Source organism: Hetaerina americana, unplaced genomic scaffold (assembly GCF_022747635.1).
Source record: "Hetaerina americana unplaced genomic scaffold, ioHetAmer1.1.p SCAF_213, whole genome shotgun sequence".
NCBI lineage: Eukaryota > Metazoa > Arthropoda > Insecta > Odonata > Calopterygidae > Hetaerina > Hetaerina americana.
Window position 1 is genome coordinate 200,799 of NW_027286779.1, and position 21,313 is coordinate 222,111.

A 21,313-nucleotide genomic window follows, 5' to 3' on the forward strand; every position below is an offset into this window, starting at 1 on the left:
TCCCTCTGACCCCTGATAGCTTCTCTGTTTTACATCCTCCTTAATTTGCCCAATGAACTTGTCACTGGGTCTTCCTTAAGTGATATTCCATCAGTTTTTCCTTTCTATATATTTCTAACTAATCCATTGTGTCTCAAGGTGTATCCAATTCACCCAGCTCTTTGCTGTTAAGTTCTTCATATGGTCTCTTCCTCTTCTGCCTACATCCTAAGTTACACGTTGGCCGGGTGTATCAAGGATTACAATTTCTCTTGTTTCACTCTTCAAATTGTGATATCTGCATTCAGCTTTTCTGTTCCACACACAAGGATTTTACCTCTTCTAGTTCATGCTTATATTATCTCCAAAGTACTCTGTACATAGCATTCAATGTTGCTTGCTGGTCAGCTTGTGTTTTTGCAACTACTGCAATGTCATCTGGGAACCAGAGCATGGTCAAATCTTTTCCACATGCCTTGACCCCTTTGATGCCCAATTCTTGTAGTTCTTTTATCGCCTATTCTAGATATATGTTAAATAGTGCTGGAGAGAGGTTCTTTTTCCAACTCCTTTGTTTATTTTGCATCTATTTTCCTTCCATTTTTTTTATTTGCACATTTGTTACCTGATTTTTGTAAAGGGGATAGATTATTTTTAAGTTGTTATAGTCCATTTCAGGCACTTCTAGTATATTGAAGACTTGTTCCACCTGACGTCGTATAAGAGCTTCTCCAAGTTCATTAATTCTACTTATAATGGCTGGTTTATTTTTCTGCCAGTTCCCCCATAACTGAGTATCACCTCTCTTGCTCCTTAGTTTGTCTTGAGCCTGAATTGGTTTACTGTAAGGCTCTCTTCCATATTTCCTTCCATTTGTCAGTTAAGTATTTCAATTTGTGACATCAGGCTTAATGTTCTGTGTTCTTTGAATTAATTTGTTCTCAGTATTGTAACCATCACATTCTTCTCAAAGTCTTTCGGTAGTTTTCCATTCTTGTAGCTATCTTTGATTATTCCACAAGGGTATACTTTGCTTTGATTTAAACTACCTTTATCATTTCTATGTTAATTTGGTAGCTCCTGGATAGAGATATTTACAGGAACCAGGTGCATCTGTAGATATACTGCCCTACTGTAAATACTGTGTTTCTGAGCTCAGAAAATACTCTTAAGAATGAAAAAAAACTTGTTTCACCAGGGATAGCACTTGCATGTTACGGACAAATCATACCAAGTAAACTAATTATAAGACGCAGAAGAGCAAAAAAGGATGTGTTAGTTCAACCCATATTTCAAGTAAATATAGCGAAAGATTATAGGAATCATCAGAGAATGAAAGACACAGATTTTCACTGCCAACCCAGTTTTGGATTTTACCATCTTTCAATTGGCATTAAGAAAAATGCTTTTTTTAAATGACTAAGATGTAGTCATCATATCCCTCCCGCCTAAAATTTTTACTATGATATTTTTCATGGTTCCTTTGCCGTATATGAAAAAAATTTCTGAGAATTATCTTTGACATATCCATTGTTACATTTAAAAAAAATATTTTTATGTGAGAAGTAATATCGTAGGCCTGAACAAATTCATAAACTCCATTGCGAAGGTTCTAACGGAGTTGTAAACATTAAACAAACGATTTATTTACCTGCTGCTATGACAAGCAAATTCCAATTTCCACTTTCAACTGATAGCCTGGTTGGTGAGTTCTGAAGTATACAATACAAAGTATACAATTGGATTTCAAAGGGTATGAATGAAATGAGTTTTGAATAGCCAGTTGTTATCAATCAAGCCGATTATATTATTTTCAAAATATTTTCCCACCTTTATCAAAAAACAAAAACTGGAGCAATATGAAATTGCAATCATTTAGCTAACTTTCAACGCCGAGTCCCAAAGCTTGTACATGCACTCGTAGTGGGCTCAATTTGGAGTGAATTTTTGAAGACTGATCCCATTGCTACTGCAGCTAGCACCACCAAAACTAATTTTTTCTAAGAAAAAATAATTCCAATTTAAGTTCAAATATCATAAATATCTGGATACCAGGACTTTAAGGAAACAACATAGAAAGGTGCTGCCTTCTAAACATAAATGTGCCAATTGCACATGCTGTAGAATTTTGTTCAAGGTGAGCTCTACTCTCGTCAATATAAACCTACCTTCAATTTTATAACTTTGGAAATAAAATGTCTTTGAGATTTCAGCTGGTATTACGAACTTTTTGTGAGTCTCACAATAACTAGGCTGGGAAATGATTAATTCAAATGTGAAAAATTTTCAATGCCTTACTGAAAATTAGCTTCCCATTATACTACCAACAATCTCAGATAACATATTGGAGCTTTGGTTATAGAAAACAAAAAATTATTACGTTTCATGATAATTGCATATCATTAGTGATTATGCTCCTGTCTTCTGAATGAGCAATAATGATGTTAAAATGAAATGTTTTCATTTTACAAAAACAAAATCCTTTATATTTTTAAGGGAATAAAGAAATTACTGTAAACACAAAATTAGACAGAAGGACCTAAAAAGAGATAAGTAATAAACCGGGGTAGTAAATTAAAAGGGTAAAAAATGCTGTAAAATGAACATTCAAGGATATGGAGTGTTTAAATTAAAGGGAGAAATAAGTTTACCGTTCAGGAAGGTGAAAGATCTATCAGGAAGCGAGAATGGAAAAGTCATGTGCTTTATTAAATATAGGGCAGGAAAATTCTGGCTGAACCATAAAAAAATCAAGGGATGAAAGAATATACAGAGGATCTATAAAGACATTACGCCAGCAATGTTTAGACTTTAAAAGAGAATATGACATAGATGGGGATTCTTAGGCTCTACCATACTTCCATACCAATCCATCAACGCACCTGCGAGCCCCCACCCCTCTCAAATCCTTCCAACCCTCCCCGCCCCCACTCTGTCCTGAGGGTATATATGCTTGCTCTGTCTGTTTTGCAAATTTGTACCTGATGATGCTGCAAGTCGGTGAAACGCGTTGTACCGTATAATAAAATCTGTGGAAAAGTACGAGTCTTTCTTTCTTTTTTAGTAATGGATATTAATTACTTCCACGAAGTGAAGCCTGAAACAATAGAATATATTCTACCATACTTGTTTGATTGTGAAATACAAACATTAAGGGGATTGTAATCAAATAAGGCCCTTGGGTTGACAACATTCCCATGGAACAGTGTTAGATCCCATTTCAAAAACAGCTTCAGTGGTACTTAGGTTCGCCAATAAAAGGTTGATGAAAAGGGTAAATGATTACTTCAGGGATTATCAATTTGGGTTCAGGAAGATGAGAGAAATCTATGATGCTACTGAAGTACTTACATCTCTTATAGAAAGGAACACTGACAACAAATTTGAATATTTCTTTTTTTCATAGATGACAAGATGTTAGAAAAGATTAAATCGGGTAGAATTTACAAATATTTTACAGAAAATAGGTATAGATTGGAGGGTAAAGTGACTTAACCACAACATGTACATGTCTCAGACTGCTCAGGTAAGAGCAGAGTTGGAGAGTCAGGATGGGCAGTGTTAAGAGGAGGGGTTTGACATGGGTGTCCATTATCGCTTTTCAACATAATCGTATGTGTGTTGGAAATAGTAAAAAAGGCATGGTAAGAACTGGCGATCAGAATGTAAGTCATTAGGTATTGATTAAATTGGTTAGATTTGCAGATGAGAAAGTTTGCTTTCGTCTGCCTGTTAGGCAAGGAGTCACAAGCTTTACTAAGCACATTAGGAAGTCCGTGTAATAAGGATAGAATGAGAATCAATGTAAACAAATAAAAGGTTAGGAGTTTTCAAGAAAGAGGACGTCTTTAAGTTAAGACGTTAAAATTTAAGAGCAAAACCTAGATCAGGTGGAGCAGTTTACTTATCTTGGAAGTATTTTATCTAAAGATTCACAAGGAAAAGGGAGTTGACGGAGAGCCTGAGTAAGGCAGTTAAGAAAAGACTAGGGAAAACTTTTTCTAATCTTAAGCATTTACCTATCTCCATCTGTAAACCAAATGCAGGAATCAAACCAGAAAAAACATAACTTTATACATTGATCAAATTGTAGAACCTATAACCAATTAGCTCTATTTTAAATAATTCTAGAGACAACCTAAGACAGCTATGCATGAGGAAAGAAATTCTTTATGCGTTAAACTTAAACACATAAAATTCTAAAATGTATATATAATTTAGATTTCACCCAAATTAGTGCATTATGAGAAAACAATAAATGGATAAATAGTATGTAAACAAATTAAATACATATTTTATACATTGAAAAACTGTTTAGTGATCAAATGGTAAACATCAATAAACTCAAAGCATTAAATTGAACTAAGCTAATGACATGAGATTGATTTTAAAATAAGTAGAAAGCATATTTGCTATTTTAAACATTTCAACTGAGGTGAACGAAGTTACTGCGTAAATTGTGGTGGACACCAGATACTCTACAGCCATGAAAGGATAATATATTCCATTTCAATACACTCAAACAGCTACCGTGGTAAAAAGAACAAAAATCCTTCCAAATAATATTAAAATCCTTAGTAGCAACATAATTTCATACTTATATTACATATTTTTACCTACTGATTGTTTTGTAAATAATCAAATAGTTTTCTTAATGCTTCTACAGCATGAAAGATGAGAACTGCGCTAACTACTTGGATGTGTGTTGTGAAGCTCCTTTGGACGAAAAAATTATTCCGGAAACAGTAACTATCAAAGACGGATGCGGACACAGGAATCCGGAAGGTGTGGGATTTCGTATAACAGGAGGTACTGATGGGGAAGCGCAGTTTGCAGAATTCCCTTGGATGACAGCAGTTTTAAGAAAAGAGCGTTCATCCTCACCACGTGGGCAAAATGCCCAAACCATGAATGTTTTTCAGTGTGGTGGAGCCCTCATCCATCCAAGCGTTGTGCTGACAGCCGCCCACTGCGTCGTGGGGTAAGTTACATTGATTGGGATAGACTAATGCTTGAACTACTTGAAATTTGTTTTTAATAAATGACATTCTTTTTAGCTTCGCAACCTCTACATCTTGATGTAGCCAATTTACCTATATGCTTATGGATTCAATGCCCCACTAATAGTGACAATACTAGACTTTACATATAGAAGTGCCTCTTTAGAATGTTATTTTTCCATCTATCATGAAAAATGTTACTTATCTTTTTGGTTGAATCACTGGGAAGATTGTGGATCATCAAGTGCATCTAATGTAAATAAGTACTTAAGTATAGCATAATTTTTACTTAATTAAATTCCGTTAATCCCCAATAATCTTCATAATTAAAAGATCCCCCAGACACATTAAGTTCCTAGTCTAAGAAAAATATCATGAGGTAATGTGTATCAGTATTAACCGAATGAAACAGAAATATAAGTTATCACTGAACCTTCAAGTGTATACAAATGTACACCACTGAGCTGAGCTACCATGGCACTCTAGTTTACATTTCACATGAATTCCACTTAGTTCACTTATTTATAAAACAAATTTTGAAATATGCATTTAAACAAATAAAATGTTATGTACACAACCAACCACATTAAGTTTTCTAATTCAAAGGGAGAGCTTGTAACTTCACAATATACCTTAATATTTTCACCTAGAATTTGATAATTCAGCCATGTACATTTCTTCCAATTGTGCAAACGAAAACAAAATTTTGGTAGAACTTATTTCCTTTCAAAATGAATAATGTGTCAAATTGTGACTATGGCACTTCACACAGGAAACGACCAGCCAATCTGAAAGTAAGAGCTGGTGAATGGGACACTCAAACTAGGAATGAGTTATTTGGTCATCAGGACAGGGATGTAGCTGAGATCATCATCCATGAAGAATACTATGCCGGAGCTCTTTACAATGATGTAGCTCTACTTCTGCTAACCCATCGCATTGAACCAGCAGAAAATATTGGCTATGCATGCTTGCCAAGCCAAAACGAAGTCCCGAGGGGTGGCACACGTTGTTTTGCAAGTGGATGGGGGAAGGATGTTTTTGGTAAGCAGAAATATTAGTAACTTTAAGGAGTTAGTCTTATTTACTACAACCAGAACAGAGGAAACAACATCACGTTATTATTGGTTAAGAGTTTAATCAATTGTCAAGGGACTAAATACTTACCGTAAAAAGTATGCATTTTATAACCGAGTGATGTAGTTTCCATAGAATAATTAGTTGTTCATGCACTATGAAAGTGCATAAGAAACAGTTTTATTTATCTGCATGCGCTTTGTTTTTTCATTTAGTAAAATATTTTTTGCCTATTATTTTCAATATTTGGGATGCCTTGCAATATGAAGCTTAAGGGAATAAAAAGTTGCACTCTTTAACAAAACTTGTCTTTAAAACAGCATAACTCTTTATTATTTAGAAATATGAAATAAGGATTGAATTTATCATTGTACAACAGCTATAGTGTTCTGTAAATGATTTAATTTTGCATTGCTAAGATATTTTACGGTCATTCTTCTCCATAACTAGGGACAAGAAACTTTATTTTCAGTTATAATGTTTCCTTGACCCCACATAACACTTGTGAGAAAAGCTACAAAAATATGAATTGAATTAAGGGATATTCACACAAAACTAATAATATTATATGGTTTTCTTCTCCTTGAGACAATTATACACATGGTGATTATTTGAGTATGTGAGAACCTTTCATGTGCTCAGTACTAGCATATCAGAAGTTTAAAGGGACAGACATTAATGAAACAAATCTTCCATTCTCCTGCCTTTATGATGGCTAACAGAATTATAAGGCTGCCGACATGGAAAAAATGTACAGTGACAGTTCTGATGGAAGCAGAAAATTTGTAATTTAGCGGCACAAGTGAGAATTCCTAGATCATAAAAGGTGATATATTATTTCAAGCAACCCAACCCAGTGACCGATATAATTGGTAGTTAGAGGAGGGCTATTTATGCCAAAATTGTCAATAATTTCATATAATTCCTATACATTTATGATATAATGATGCACTTTTGTAAAAGCATAATTGTAATAATTTAGTACAAAGCAAAGTTAAGTGTAAATTTAACATTGTTCAAAACAAATATAACTTCAGTCTATGCTTTCTTAATGCTTCATACATAAAAGCCATAATTAATTGCTCATCAAGTCAATATCACCTAATTTATACGGCTAGCTAACTGCAGTTTAAATACCGTTCATTAAATTGAACTTAAAATTAAGCCACTTGGCTTTTCCACCCACCAATAGATGCCAGAAACTGTTTTTTTTATTTACCATTCATTAAGTTTATTTCTAAAATGTTGTCAAGGCAGACATAGGAATATTCATTTAAGTGTTGCATCTCATTATTCTAAAATGTATTTTCTTAGGATAACAGAACAGTTAGAGAAAAACCATTTTTGTTAAATTCTAATGCCATTTTCTTGAGTTTCCATGTTCAAAATTACTTCTGCAAAAATATTTTGCAATTCCATTTACTTGTTACATTGATGAAGCTCACTAACTTTCAGATTTTGTTAATTACTTGACATAAATGCAATTAAACAATAGAATAACTTACCATGCCAAAATATTAACACATTCATCAAATTACAGCTGAATTTCTAGCATAATAAATATGTTAAATATAACTTCATGTTGAAATACTTTTAGATAACATACAATTTCAAAATTCAAGCTCTTTTTCTTCATATCCTTATTTTTTATTTATGCTACTAATAGATAATAAAAAAGGAATTTGAAAACCAAACTGACATTCTTGTCAAAGCTTTGTCATGAATCATGTAATCATGTATCACCATTATGCAGATATACTGTCATATATTAAGACTAAACTGGTTTATCAATAAATTTGCCCCAGATATTTCACAATGCTTCATCAAAGGCAAATAACATTTTTGAATGTTAAGAGCAATTAATTATGACTGTTGAAAACATAGAATCAAGCCAATGAAGTTTGGTGATGAATAATCTCCAAAGTCAGTATTTTGGCCAACCAAGTGACCATTATCGGGTATTAAAATTTGCGGCAGATCTGACATAAAAAGATAAGGGTCCTGAAATAGCCAATGTTTACCTCATAAGTGTCTAATTTAGTGGTTGACTTTATTATTATGGTGGGATAAATATGGATAGGAAATAGGAGGAAGATGCCGCTGAACTGTCACCAAACGCTACTACCTACAACACATATTTTAATTCAAATTGATCTGAAAACATAATGAGCTTGTAGTGCATTAAACAAGTCTAATCCTTTCATTCAGATTAGCAGTGAATAAAAATTTTAAAAATTGCATGTACACCATATTTTGAATTCAATCCAATACTGCAAGTAAACACAAAGTATGATAATAGGTAGTCCTTAAAGATGTAACCTTTAAATAATTAGAGACCATTTATGGCGAAATTGCAGATTAAACCATTTGAAATGACTTAGGGCAGTTAATTGAAATAAGCCAGTTAAACATAGCTGTGATGACCAGTTTGAGTGGTCAATCAGAGCTTAGGCAAATTAACTGAAGTTGTTGATATAAAAGTGTCAACTGCACTGGATATGTCATGTCACACATTTCAGAAGATAAATGGACCTGATATAGACTAGTGTATTATGCTGTTTTCTACAGTTTAAATTTGGTGCCTCCTTGTGAGCATACCTATTTCACCATTATGATAATGGTGACCAAGATAAGATGACTCACTTAAGATTAGTTCCATATATCCCCTGGTAAACTCAATATAATCAAAAACTAGGATTCATTCCACATATAATTTTATCTGATCAAAAACGTGCCTGCAGTTACTCGGTGGATTTGTAAAGCTTAGCATATATGGTAAAGTTATTCAAACATGATTGATTATAGTAGTGAATTAAAAATTTTGAATGCCATGCAAGGCTTAATATTTAATATTAACATCAGTGAGAGATTATTTAGGATATGGGACTAAAATTATCATATTCTGTTCATTATCTGTCAATTTTATGCTATATTAATTGGCATTATTCATACAACTATTAAGGAATAAGCAAAAGCATTTCAAATCAAGAAAACTCAATAATATTAAACAGATAACTGAGAGGAAATACCCATTATTTATCCACAGGAATATTTCCAAGTCTGATTATCATTTTCTTTCACTGAAAAATTTTGAAATTAGTGCCTTTCATTGTAGATGATGGCAAAAGAAAGAACAAGGAAGCAGAAATCAATTGATGAATCACTTTTAACATAACTATTAACATCTGAAATACAGAAATAGGAACTCATATTTTCAGTAATGGCTCCAGAATTTTTAATGAGCAAATGTTATGTGTAGGGACCATAGCGGTAAACGACAGCTTAGTATTATGAAGCTTCCAAGGAGTTTTAATAATACTATGGAAGTCTCCTGTGATTACAAACTTTACATTTCCATTCTTTATCAAGTGAAACTTTGCCATTATTTACCAGGTAAATAAGCTAGTTGGTAAGTAGACTGAAAATTCTAATTACCATACATATGTTTATAATGGTATAATGCATGCCTGGACTAAGCAAATAAATTCTCAGAAAATATTTCCTTTTCCTGGAAAGATATTAATTTATAATGTTTCAGGGGAAAGGCAAAGATGAATTACAAAAAACAAAAAGAATATTTTTTAACTGTGTAAAATGAAGTTCAATGTAACCCTGACCATGAACAAAAATTCTGTGGCAGGCATGGAGAGGTATTTATTTGAAAGTAAAAATTCACATTTAGCAGAATATTATTGAATGATTGCTATATCTTTCAAGCTTAAGAACCCTAAGAGTTGTTAAGTACTTAAGCCTGTAATTCTGATGGCTGCAGCTGAATTTGAACATACTATAGCTTAAGTAATTAAATTCTGATTGTCTTAATGCATAATACTAAACATTACACTAACAGTATAACCTACAATGTTTTCATGGCATCAATTAAATTAATTAGCCTTGGTATCTGTCTTGCCACTCTTACTTCACCGAAATTTGTATTGTGGTAAGAGAATTGACACTCCTGCTGCTGAGATGCATGTGTTCAATGGCCATCTACCACTATTCATCAGCCCAAAGTCCTTGATCACAACTTTTACAAAAGGCATATCTCATGTTTGCATCTCCCTATACGCTCCAGATATTTACAGAATGCAATCACCTTGAATCATTATCTCCCACAATGCTTATTAGCTGATTACTTCATAGATTCAGCATGTAATTAAGATTATCTTAATTATACATAAATATGTTTTCAATTCAGAATTAAGCCATTGATTTCATTCTCTGATAACTATTTTTTTTGTGATTCAGTGGTAAAGCATTGAAATAAATCTATTTCATGACCCACTACATTTGAAATGGATAAATAATGAAAATACTATCTACCTGCTACAAGAGAGTTGATGTAAATTGCTCATCTTTGTATAAAAGATTAAAAATTATTTATAATATTTTTATGAATCAATCTAAATGTATGATTAAACTAGTATTTCTGTCATTATTTAAGGAAAAGAAGGAAGGTATCAAGTAATATTGAAAAAGGTGGATTTGCCTTTAGTGGAAAGACCTGAGTGTGTGGCATCATTACGACGAACCCGTCTAGGACCTCATTTTAAACTTCATTCATCATTCCTCTGCGCGGGAGGTGAACGAGGAAGGGATACATGCAAGGTAAGAAAGGCCAACAACTCTAAGAATGCTGATATAAAGCTAGTCGAGAATCCAGTCATTCCCTTTGTGTTTTCTAAGATAATACCAAATTTCTAAAATTAAAATGAACTGAATAGTGCATTACGTATGAAAAGGAGATTGAAGGAATTCAAATTGGCAATATGTAAAACTGCTAAATGAAAAATCACAAATGCATACTCTTTTTGTGATGTCAATATTTGAATCCCCCAATTCCAGGTGCATCCATTGAATGATAATGTAATTTAATTACAGTGACTTAGCATAAGCCAAAGAATAACTTTTTCAATACCTTATCTATAACTATCTTCCCAGGTACATACTTTTCATCATTCCGGTTAGGGCAAAGTTTCCTCTAACTCAGAGAACCACATTCCTGGGGGTAACCCAGACCAAATTTCAATTTTCACTTATATATTTTTTCAATGGAAAAAGTTATCATTAATTATTTGTTTCTATTAGTTACAAGGTTCTAAAAAACTATCGCCTGCAATGTATTTGGTCCACCTAATTGTTGCATTAAAATAAAAATTGATTATTTCAGTCTACAGTACTATTTTAGATTGTACTTCTATTGCTATATCTTTGAGCCAACAAGCTTAGATTCAGCTAACTTTCGTAATATGCAAAAATTTAGCATTTGAATTATTGGAGCAAAAACTGAGATTTATTATCTTATTATAATGGGCATCTGCAAAAGTTAAATTATGGGGTAGGTATACATACACTTCTAGAAAAACCCTCACATACATTGGGACTATTGTTAATACCAGAATAGCAAATTTTTTTTCAATTTTAGGGAAGAGAGGAGATATTCCATCTGTTGTTCTAGCTCAAAAATTGATAAATATGACCATTGTTGCATGCTACCCATGTTGTAAAAAATAGTTGGAAAAATGGCCACAGATAGAACCTTGGAGAGTTTTTTTTGTTAACTGAAAACCATAAATTAATTATCTAACATCATTATTTGAAGGATACATCATAGAGCAAAACAATACCCTGGGAAAGATTAATCAGGCCTAGATAGGAGAAGGAAACACATGAAGGTAAACCAAGTCATAAGAACATTACGAGAACTTTGAATTAAATTCCATATTTTTCCATGCTTTCTTAAAAAGGCATTTGACAAGAGGAGAATGAACAAGCTGTTTCAAGTATTATAGAAAATAGGAATAGCTTACCCTGTTCATGAATCAGACCACACAAGTAACAGAAGCAGAAAGAGAACCGGAATGGGCAGGGGATGAAAATAATGACTTAATAGCGCTGGCTATATTTTACTTTTCTCCTTTCAAAATGTTTAGGACAACATGGGAAGGTATTAAGCTGGGAATAAAAATTGATAGTAAGCCGATGTTAATCAAATTTCAGATGATTAACCAATAGTTAATAGGACATACACAGTATTGCAGATTTACGCAGTGATTTATAAAATTATTGGGAGAAGTATGATGAAGATTAAGTCAAATTAATGAGATTCTCATGAAATTGTGAGGCTAGATTAAACAAAATAGGAGGGGATGGACTGGAGCAGGTAAAGCAGTTCTATGAAAACCATGCTTTAAAAGAATATTGGTGAAGTAGCAGGAATAGTAGGAGAATAATGGATAGTACATTCATTGCTTTTTCTAACATTGATGCTACAAGATGTGCAAAATAAAATATTTTATTTTTTGTGCAAAATATAAAATTTTCATTCATATCATTTCTCAGGCAAAAATTTCATTTCATATTGTTGGCCTAATTAATGTGTGGAACAAATTTTACTGATTTGACTGTATTGTACCAGCAGTAGCCAAAGACAAAATGATGGAGATAACATGGGTAACATGCAACCCAGCATTGAAATATTGCTTTTCCAAATTTCCTAAACAAATCTTCAGCCACAGCCTATGTAATACTATGGCAGGCTTGTATAGGGAGAGGATGTTCTTCCCTAAAGCACAGCTAGAGGATGGTTTAAAATGTTTAAAGTGAGGAGTCAATCAATTTCAAATGACAGTGGACATGAGAGTTTGTCACTGCTCTCATTAAAGTAAACCACTGCTGCCGTTGTGAGTGGACATCATTGAATGACGTTAAGAGCACTACAAGAAATATTTAAATTTCATTGGCTGATAACCCCACATTGTTGACAGAAAAATTGAACGAGATATATGTTTGAGCATGGGAGGTTCTGTGAAATCTTACCAAATACACATTTCAGAAATAATATAAGACAAATTAAATTTTTGCTTAACTGATACAAATTAAAAAATTATGATCACTCTTAATTGAAGGGGCACTTAAACTATAATTAAATGTCAGCTGGCTGATTTATTTTTTTAAGGATACAATTTTTGCACTGATTTCATGATTGCGATTTTGATTTATACCTTCCTTGCACTAGTAAACATGGGAAAACTTGTCAACTTAGGATAGTAGGCATGGAACTAATCTATAAAATGTTACATCTTACTCTAGCATTTTTATTAAAAAATAAAAGATATAACATTCATACAAAGTTTGACATAATTATGGGTCAAGTACAATTTCAAGTTCAATGAAACCGAGCTAACTGAGTGTAAATAAAATTAATTTTGGGCTTTTTCTCTCACAATTTCAAGATCATATTGAATGAACAAGACCAACTGTGGGTAGTCCAGATCAATTGCATAGAGCTCGCACAAGTGTACCTTGTTGAAGAGAATATTTAAAATATATTTCTACTGCCTTAGCACAAGTTATACCGAAACAAAATGAATAGTTACAACTTAACATTACAGGGAAAATTGTCTTTTTGATATAAGAATTGCTTGTGTGAAGGTTATATTTTAAAAACCCTAAGGTCTGAACTAATATCATTAGAATAATAAAACTTCCTGGACAAGCGCTGATTTTGGTGGAGCCATGGGAGGTGGACTACACCCTGAGAGAGAGCGAGAGCGCTCTTAAGCAGGCGGTCCATTTGCCCAAAGAGGAGTAACCCGACTCCATTTTCTTATTCTTGAGCTACATGTATTTGTCAAAGTTTAGATTTTTCTTTCTCCACAATATATGAAATTTAATAAGAACATTAAACCTCGGCAATGGTTAAAAATTCTTCGGCCCAAAGAACATGGTTACTTAATTAATAATAAAGCATAGTTTTAGTACATTATTCCAGCAGTGTATTTTTTATGTCAGAATGTAATAGCTTTAGCATGACTTATCTCCAGTGAATGTGTAACTATATCATGGCATTTCTTTTAATAGGGAGATGGAGGAAGTCCTTTGGTGTGTCCCATACCAGGCCACCCAGGGAGGTACATGCAGTCAGGCATTGTGGCATGGGGAATTGGTTGTGGCGAAAGTGGCACACCAGGAGTGTATGCCAATGTTGCTCGTTTTAGAAACTGGATTGATGAACAGCTGGTGTACAACAACCTGGATACTTCTTACTACCGATATTAAATATAGAAACAAAGGAAGTGCACAGCTCTGAATGCAGTACAAAATATCTGTTACTATAACATCTTTTTAATATATGTGTCAGTTAATGACGAACAAATGATTTTGTTCAACTCATCCTACTGGATGAAAACACAGCTTAACTTTGAAAGAAGATATTGTTACTCATTACATGGGAAATTAAATGAATTCCAAGTTCCAATTATTATGAACTTTTATACCTATTTATAAAATAAAGATTTCAATCATATGAGTCACTTAAAAATATTTCATTCCAAAATGAAAAATTGTCAATAAAAATATGAAATAAGCAGCTAGCCCATCACTCCTGATAACTCTGTAATTTACGTATAATCCATTGAAAATATTAACTACTTTTGAATTATGAGTTAACTCATGTTTCAAATATTAGGTTGTCTATCATTGGAGGTTTTCAATACTGAAACTTGGGACCATGGTACGCCAAGTGGAAGATTGGCTCAGAGGACACAGGTTTGTTTTCAGGCACCTTAAGATTCACGAGTTGAAATATAATTTCCATAGATCTTCTCAGGAAACCACATAAGTCAAATGAAAATAAATTGGTCCACTAACCTGATATATGGATTTTTCAAGTTATTCAGATTAGTATAATGCGAGCTCTATCGAAACCCATAAAACCAGCCATTAGGTTTATTAGTTGTCTTACCAGGTTGGTGAGGCATAAATAGTGGTCAAGGTCTCAAGTCGGAAAAGAGAGAAAAAGATACTGATCAGGGCCATCAAATGCTAGACCCTTCCTATGGTAACTGTCTCTTCTACCAATTCTTAAAGTCAGCATCCATAAAGAAATTTTCATACAAAATTCAACCTCAGAAATTTTCATACAAAACCCAACCTTATGAATTTTGAATTAACTATGAATTAAAAATCTACCTATTTACCAAGGAATTATAGCAAAGCCAATTGAGTTGACTCACACTTAAAATGCTGCCAAATATTTACTCATCAATTCTCCAAATGTGTGGAATCATAAGAAGATATTCCTCCTCTTAAACAGTATAGTTTGTATCCAATTAAGGGAGATGAAATCATATTTCTGGGAGCGTGTCATTTACTCATTTACTCGCGTACAATTTTCAGGAAATGATTTCATTCAGAGGAATAAATGTGTTTTTCAAAAATTTGAAGGCTAACAAAATATCAATAATAAATCCCGCATCCCAACCCCAAAAACTGACAAAATCCAAATCAGTAATGTAAAAAAATTATAATCTCATGGTATAATTTGAAATCAAAATTTTACAATATACTTTCAGAGAAAAAATGTAAAATTGCTGCAAAACAACATACGTCGGATCTAGATATGAGGGGCTTATACGCTTGTACACATGCAGTGAAGCAAAGTAATGAGAATAATACTTTATTGGTTCTGTAATTGTTCACAATTTAAATAATATAGGGCATTCATAAAGCACATAATTACATAGGCATATTACAATCTAAAGCAAAGAAGAAGCATGCATATGTGGGTCATTTTAACTATCTTTTGTTATCATTTAAATTTAAAAATACATCTTTATGGTAGCACATTTTTGCCAGTAGAATAATTTAAACTTGGTTTTTGGCATACCTAAAGTCATGGTATTTTTTGCATATTTGAGGAATGACTATTCAATATAATCCATAAGTGAAAGGACCCCCTACATACTATGCCAATAAATGGAAAAATAAATGAAGGCCCAATTCCCTTCTAGTTGCATATTAATAGGTGCTCGCATTTATCATTTGTGAATATTAACGTTTCCTAATAAATATACAAAGGCTAAACAAGTAAAAAGAAGGATAAATTTTGAAAAAGGATGTACAAGATTCATTCCTTAGCATCTTGCCATGAATTTTATTATCCTTTCCTGTATTATAAACTATCACTAGTTCACTGACAATTATCTCCAGAAGATCGTATCATAATTTAAATTAGTCTATAAATTTCTAATGCAATTAAGTAATGCCCAAAAATAGCACAATAGTATGAAAAAAGTCTTGGCCAGTTTTCCAGTACATTCATTTCAATTAAGATGGTTATCAATAAGGAGGCAGAGGAACTCAGCTCAGTCCACTTGTTGCACTAGTTTATCACTAACACAGACATCTATCGGAGGCATACATCACATGTTTTTAAATTTTATATAATTAGCTTTGCTGGGCTAGTTTTTTACTGTCAAAACAGGTCACCATTTGTGATATAATTCATTTATCACCTAGCCACATTTAAAAATACCAATCATTTCATTTACAATCCTATTTCCATTATCACATAAAGAATAATTTCTTCATTTGAAGTATGTACTGGAAAGTCATTTATAAACCTGTATAGTAAAAAGAAAGAACCCAAAATAATCACCTGTCGAAACCCAATTTTCATGGCTTTTAATTGCCTTGTTTTTTTAATCTTCAAAGGTGCACATGCTTAGGTAATCTACAAAGGTTCTCTCCACATACCACCCCGAATAAGTAATAGGGATACCACTGAAAAATCCTGCCACTTCAGGGATTCAAACATGAGCCCTTGGGGTAGGAAGCCAGCGCATTAGCCATCATTCCATCTCGATCCTCTTATTTTACTGTCATTTTTATTACTCTTGAGCACTACTCTATCTGCCTAATCGATTGAATCTACTACTTGTGCTTTGATTTTCTTGTTTTGGATCCCAGACTTGTGGAATGACTAACAGTATTCTCTAATAACAAGAAGTAAAGATGACTCTCCAATTTTTCCTGAACAAACTTTCTACCTGTTAACATCTATGCTGCAACTAAAATTCTACAGAAGAGCTTGTTTTAGATTCTCCTAAACAAGAAAACATTCTTCTTTTATAAAATTGTAAAACATATTCTGTTGAATAATACTGTCATCTGATTTCATTTTAATACAAAAAAACATAGATTAAAGTAATAATTAAGATCCAAGACCCCCAAGTTAAAAAATTCAGAATTGGCTCAAGATGAAATTCATTATTACTTCAACAGACATAATGAGAGCACTGAGAATAGCCAACGTAGCATGAAATGTAACTATCCCTTTCAAAACTTAACTGAACTTGGTTTTTTAAAGGTTTTACATTAGCTAAATTGAAAAAACTTTCAACGATGAAACACTAAATCGCAAATGCTACATAATGCAATGCACAAGCTGCACACCAAACAATTCTGAAAAGCTTACTGACTTTGCAGAAATATTTCTATTGGGTCTGTTGGGTGCCATTTCTTCTTGAAGTATCCTGGAACATTCAACGACAACTTTACTTGCTTTGCTGGGATTCCATGCATCTATGAGTAAATCAGCATAATAAAACTTAAGTTTCATAATGCTCCTGGTCATTCTTACTTCAAAATGAAGAGACACTCCATAAGCTATACAAACATCAATGTCATACTTCATCTTCCTTCAATGTATCGGCCAGAGTTTTGAGAAAGGTATACACACACCATGAAAATATTTTCACATGGCTTGTGGGGAGATATTTTGATGTGCTGCCGATTTCAAATCTGGAAAGGGCATTAGTGCTTGAAGGAAAAAGAGAAAACACAGCAGTCCCCTAATTTTCATTCAGCCCCTAATTTTTTTGATATTTTAGATATGAAAGAAATTCTCGTTGGGTACCCCTCATCATGCAATCTATTATAGCATGCCTATAGCAAAACATTTCAGTATCACAATTGCTCAAATTTTAGGATATAGGGCTGCCTCATGAATTTGGCTTCGCACAACTGGTATATTGCGCACCACTGAAGAGCTATGAGCATTCTCTTGAAAAAGCACAATCCTGCTTATGTGCAAATAGGGTCATAACCATGAATGTGCCCATGAACTCTGAGTGGATATCAAGCTCTTTTAACCAATGTAATCCAGTAATTTTTAATGTTTACTTCTGTGTAAAAATCCTTTATAGCCTCATTAATTAAGCCAGTTTTCAGGTTGATTTGTTCAATTTTGAAAGATATTGACAACATACATTCAATATGTTTCCATGGGAAAGAAAAACCAGAATTTTTCAAAATTAAAGTAAATGGCATTACAGATATATAAAGTTCAGTTGCATCTTTAAATGCCAAGAAAGCAGACCCACAGCAAACCAACACAGCTCTGTGTTGGTTTGCTACACACAACACCACGTAACCAACACCATCAAACCACAGCTGTGCATCAAAAACATGCAAAGTGCATAGACCAGACATTTACAACACCATAAGGGTTCAACCTCAACGTAATTAGCGGTGGCTGCATATTATTATGGAAAACGGTATGATGAATCCCTACTGAGGCCAAGACAAGTCATGGGGGTACTGGATAACTAATGTCAAGGACCAGACTGACAATTATTTTGACAAACAAGAGGTATTTTTTTAAATATAGGCTTAAATTTTAGGCTCATGTCAACACTAAATTACAGTTCCCAATGTTCAATTTCCATGATCAAATGGTTAGACAGATCACTTTCAAAGTCAAATGCCATGTGTTAAGAGTCTCAACATCACTGATTCTTTTTCTTGCTATGACATTGTAAAAAATAATACTAAGAGTTTAATTGTCATTATATTGTAAGTCCATTATTAAAAAATGTTATACAACTATTAAACAATTGGAAATTGAACAATGAAAAATAGCTTTCAAGGAAAAAATCTTTGTTCCTAGTTCATCTTTTATCGAATCTATTCCAAATCTCTAGCATTACACAGAACTGTATCATACTGAAATTTAGAAAGCAAGTTTCAAGTTTATAAGTGAACATTTGAAAATGTAAAAATTGGTGAGTAGGATTTCAGCAGAGTAATAACAAATTTCACAAATAAAATAATCCTCTACATCAGTTACCTCACTAAGCCAAATTACTAGCAATCTTCTGAATAATTTATAACATGGGTTTGAAAATTTTTATTAACATTGCTCCATACACTAACATGGATAAGAAAAGGGTTGTTAGGTAGTTGAATTAAGTAGTGAGGTAGATGAATATTTCAAAAAAACATTAATGGGCATTGCGTAATAACTTGAGCAAAGAGTCACTGCGACTTAAATGCACAGCACATTTTTGGGGGATTTTTCACTGGGTAATGAGAACAGGAACAAATAATTTAAAAGTTTCCTCCCTTAAGCCTATGCTTCATTTGAACAAAGAAATCACACTTTCAGAACGGAATGCCAGAATCATAAACATTTGCAACACCTTTATATGAGCTGAAGAATAATGGATGACAAAGTGTACTGAATTGCAATTCACGCTAAAACTTCAAAAATCTTACATTCAGTAGGGGTATGTGAAGGGCATTTAGGAAATCCTAATAAATGGAATCATAAGGGATTTCTCGCCAGAAACGATATAATATTAGGGTGTTTAAAATGAATAATTCCACAACCCAGCTTTATTCTTTAATGTTTTCATTATCTGAATGTTAAACTTAATTCAGTCAACAAATATGCAACTATTTTGTTCACTCCTCCTCATATTAATTGCTACGAGAACAAATTTGTCCGGGGGTCATAAGATGCCCGAGCATTTAACGTTTTGTGTAAGTGCCATAGTACATATGTTCCTCATTAACCCATCATTTTACAATTTCTCTGACTCCACATGTCAATTATAAGTCTTTCACCTTTGCGTCTACTTTTTATCACTTCATAAAAGATATTTTAGTGTAAACCTCACAATTTAATTTAAATTTCATAATATAATTGGAAGAATTAATTCCCTCAAACCATCTTGAAGCACACATAATCTCAGGATATGACAAAAAAATGAATCTCAGCATGAGATCAGAAATAAAATAATTGGTTAAATCACAGGAAAGAATGTCTTACATCTCTCACTCAATAAAGACAAGAAAAGAGAAAGATCTACAATAAATTTATTATGGCAATTAACATTCAGACTATGGAATTCAAAGACCCTAATTTAAGGCTATACATTTTTTTAAATTCTTTGAGAAATGAGCTTGGTCATCAAATTCAACTATACATTTCAGAATTAAAAATATGATAATAACTAAGCCAACATCTGGGAAAGAAAATTTGTAAAAGCATTACTGATATGGAGAAAACTATATGCATAAGTCAGTTTTTATGTCAGCAGAGATATGAAGTGGCTGGAGGACAGTAATGATAAACAACAAAGAGAAAGTCGTTTTTTGTAAGTACGTATCAACAATGGGGCATGGGAATTTAAAAAATATTTCCCCATTCCAGCAAATTTAGGAAAGAGTGAATGACATTATCTCTGAGCAACCATTTGTCACACATCAGATAAATGTTTTGTACTATCAATGCTCTAAGTTGATAACATTTACTTTCAATTTTTAGACAACACATTATCTGAATACAAGAGGAATCACTGCAACCAGGTGTTGTCAATAATTTTCTAATATAATCAGGTTTTAATCCTTTTTTATATAACATATATGTAGCTAATAGAATCAGGTATGACTTCATGGAAATTACGGTTACCCATAGTTTAAACTTTATTTTGTACCTACAAGTTAAATTGCTCTCAAACATAGCACAAAGCATACTGATACTCTTTAGAACAATAACGTACATAAAAACAAGACTATACTGCAGGGTAGCAAAATGTGTGGCGCCATGATTTGAGCAATAAAACTTCTATAAACAACAAAAGTTATCATTTTAGTTAAGCCCATGTGTGGCTATCATTAACTGATCACCCTAGGTTTTCCTTCTAGGGAACTTTCCCCACAAAATGTGGAATTTCACATACAGGAAGGCATTGCATGTACGTCTAAGAATAAAACATGAGCATTTTGGTGATCTAATCTCTCTCTGTTATGAAAAACGTACTCTCAAGAAATTTTAAGAATCATTTATGAGCGATTAGTAAGAGTAAATAAATATTTTACTTACATCAAAAGGTGGATATAAATTACTGACGTACAGGATGGTTATCACCGACAAGCCCACTACACCAAATGTTAAACAAATTGCACAAAATAACCACCAACGGTTGATCCCAAAGTCTGAAGGATGTCCTGAGAACATGAAATTGACATTACAATCAATACTTTTTATAGGCTGAGTTTTACGGTAGACTTTTTCGTAAATTCAGCGTAATTGGCTCATTTTCGAATTTAAGAAGCCATAATCTTCACATTTAACTGCCCATGTTGGAGAAATTCGTACTTCTGCACGATAATATGTATCAGAAACT

At 33.0% G+C, this 21,313-nt stretch overlaps 2 protein-coding genes across 4 annotated transcripts in view; one reads left to right on the forward strand and one right to left on the reverse strand.

Annotated features, from left to right (window-relative positions):
- LOC139688660 (ovochymase-1-like) overlaps nt 1–14,327 on the forward strand; it is a 51,485-nt gene extending 37,158 nt beyond the window's left edge. Inside the window, exons 9-12 of the mRNA XM_071586229.1 lie at nt 4,646–4,960; nt 5,752–6,023; nt 10,501–10,664; nt 13,920–14,327. Coding sequence (XP_071442330.1) covers nt 4,646–4,960; nt 5,752–6,023; nt 10,501–10,664; nt 13,920–14,117 — 949 coding nt within the window. The 3' untranslated portion in view covers nt 14,118–14,327. The remainder of the gene's footprint in view (nt 1–4,645; nt 4,961–5,751; nt 6,024–10,500; nt 10,665–13,919) is intronic.
- Nucleotides 1–21,313, reverse strand: part of LOC139688669 (ectonucleoside triphosphate diphosphohydrolase 8-like) — a 90,950-nt gene that overhangs the window by 68,899 nt on the left and 738 nt on the right. For all 3 annotated transcript variants that reach the window (XM_071586237.1, XM_071586238.1, XM_071586236.1), the window contains exon 3: nt 21,010–21,134. In XM_071586237.1, coding sequence (XP_071442338.1) covers nt 21,010–21,134 — 125 coding nt within the window. The remainder of the gene's footprint in view (nt 1–21,009; nt 21,135–21,313) is intronic.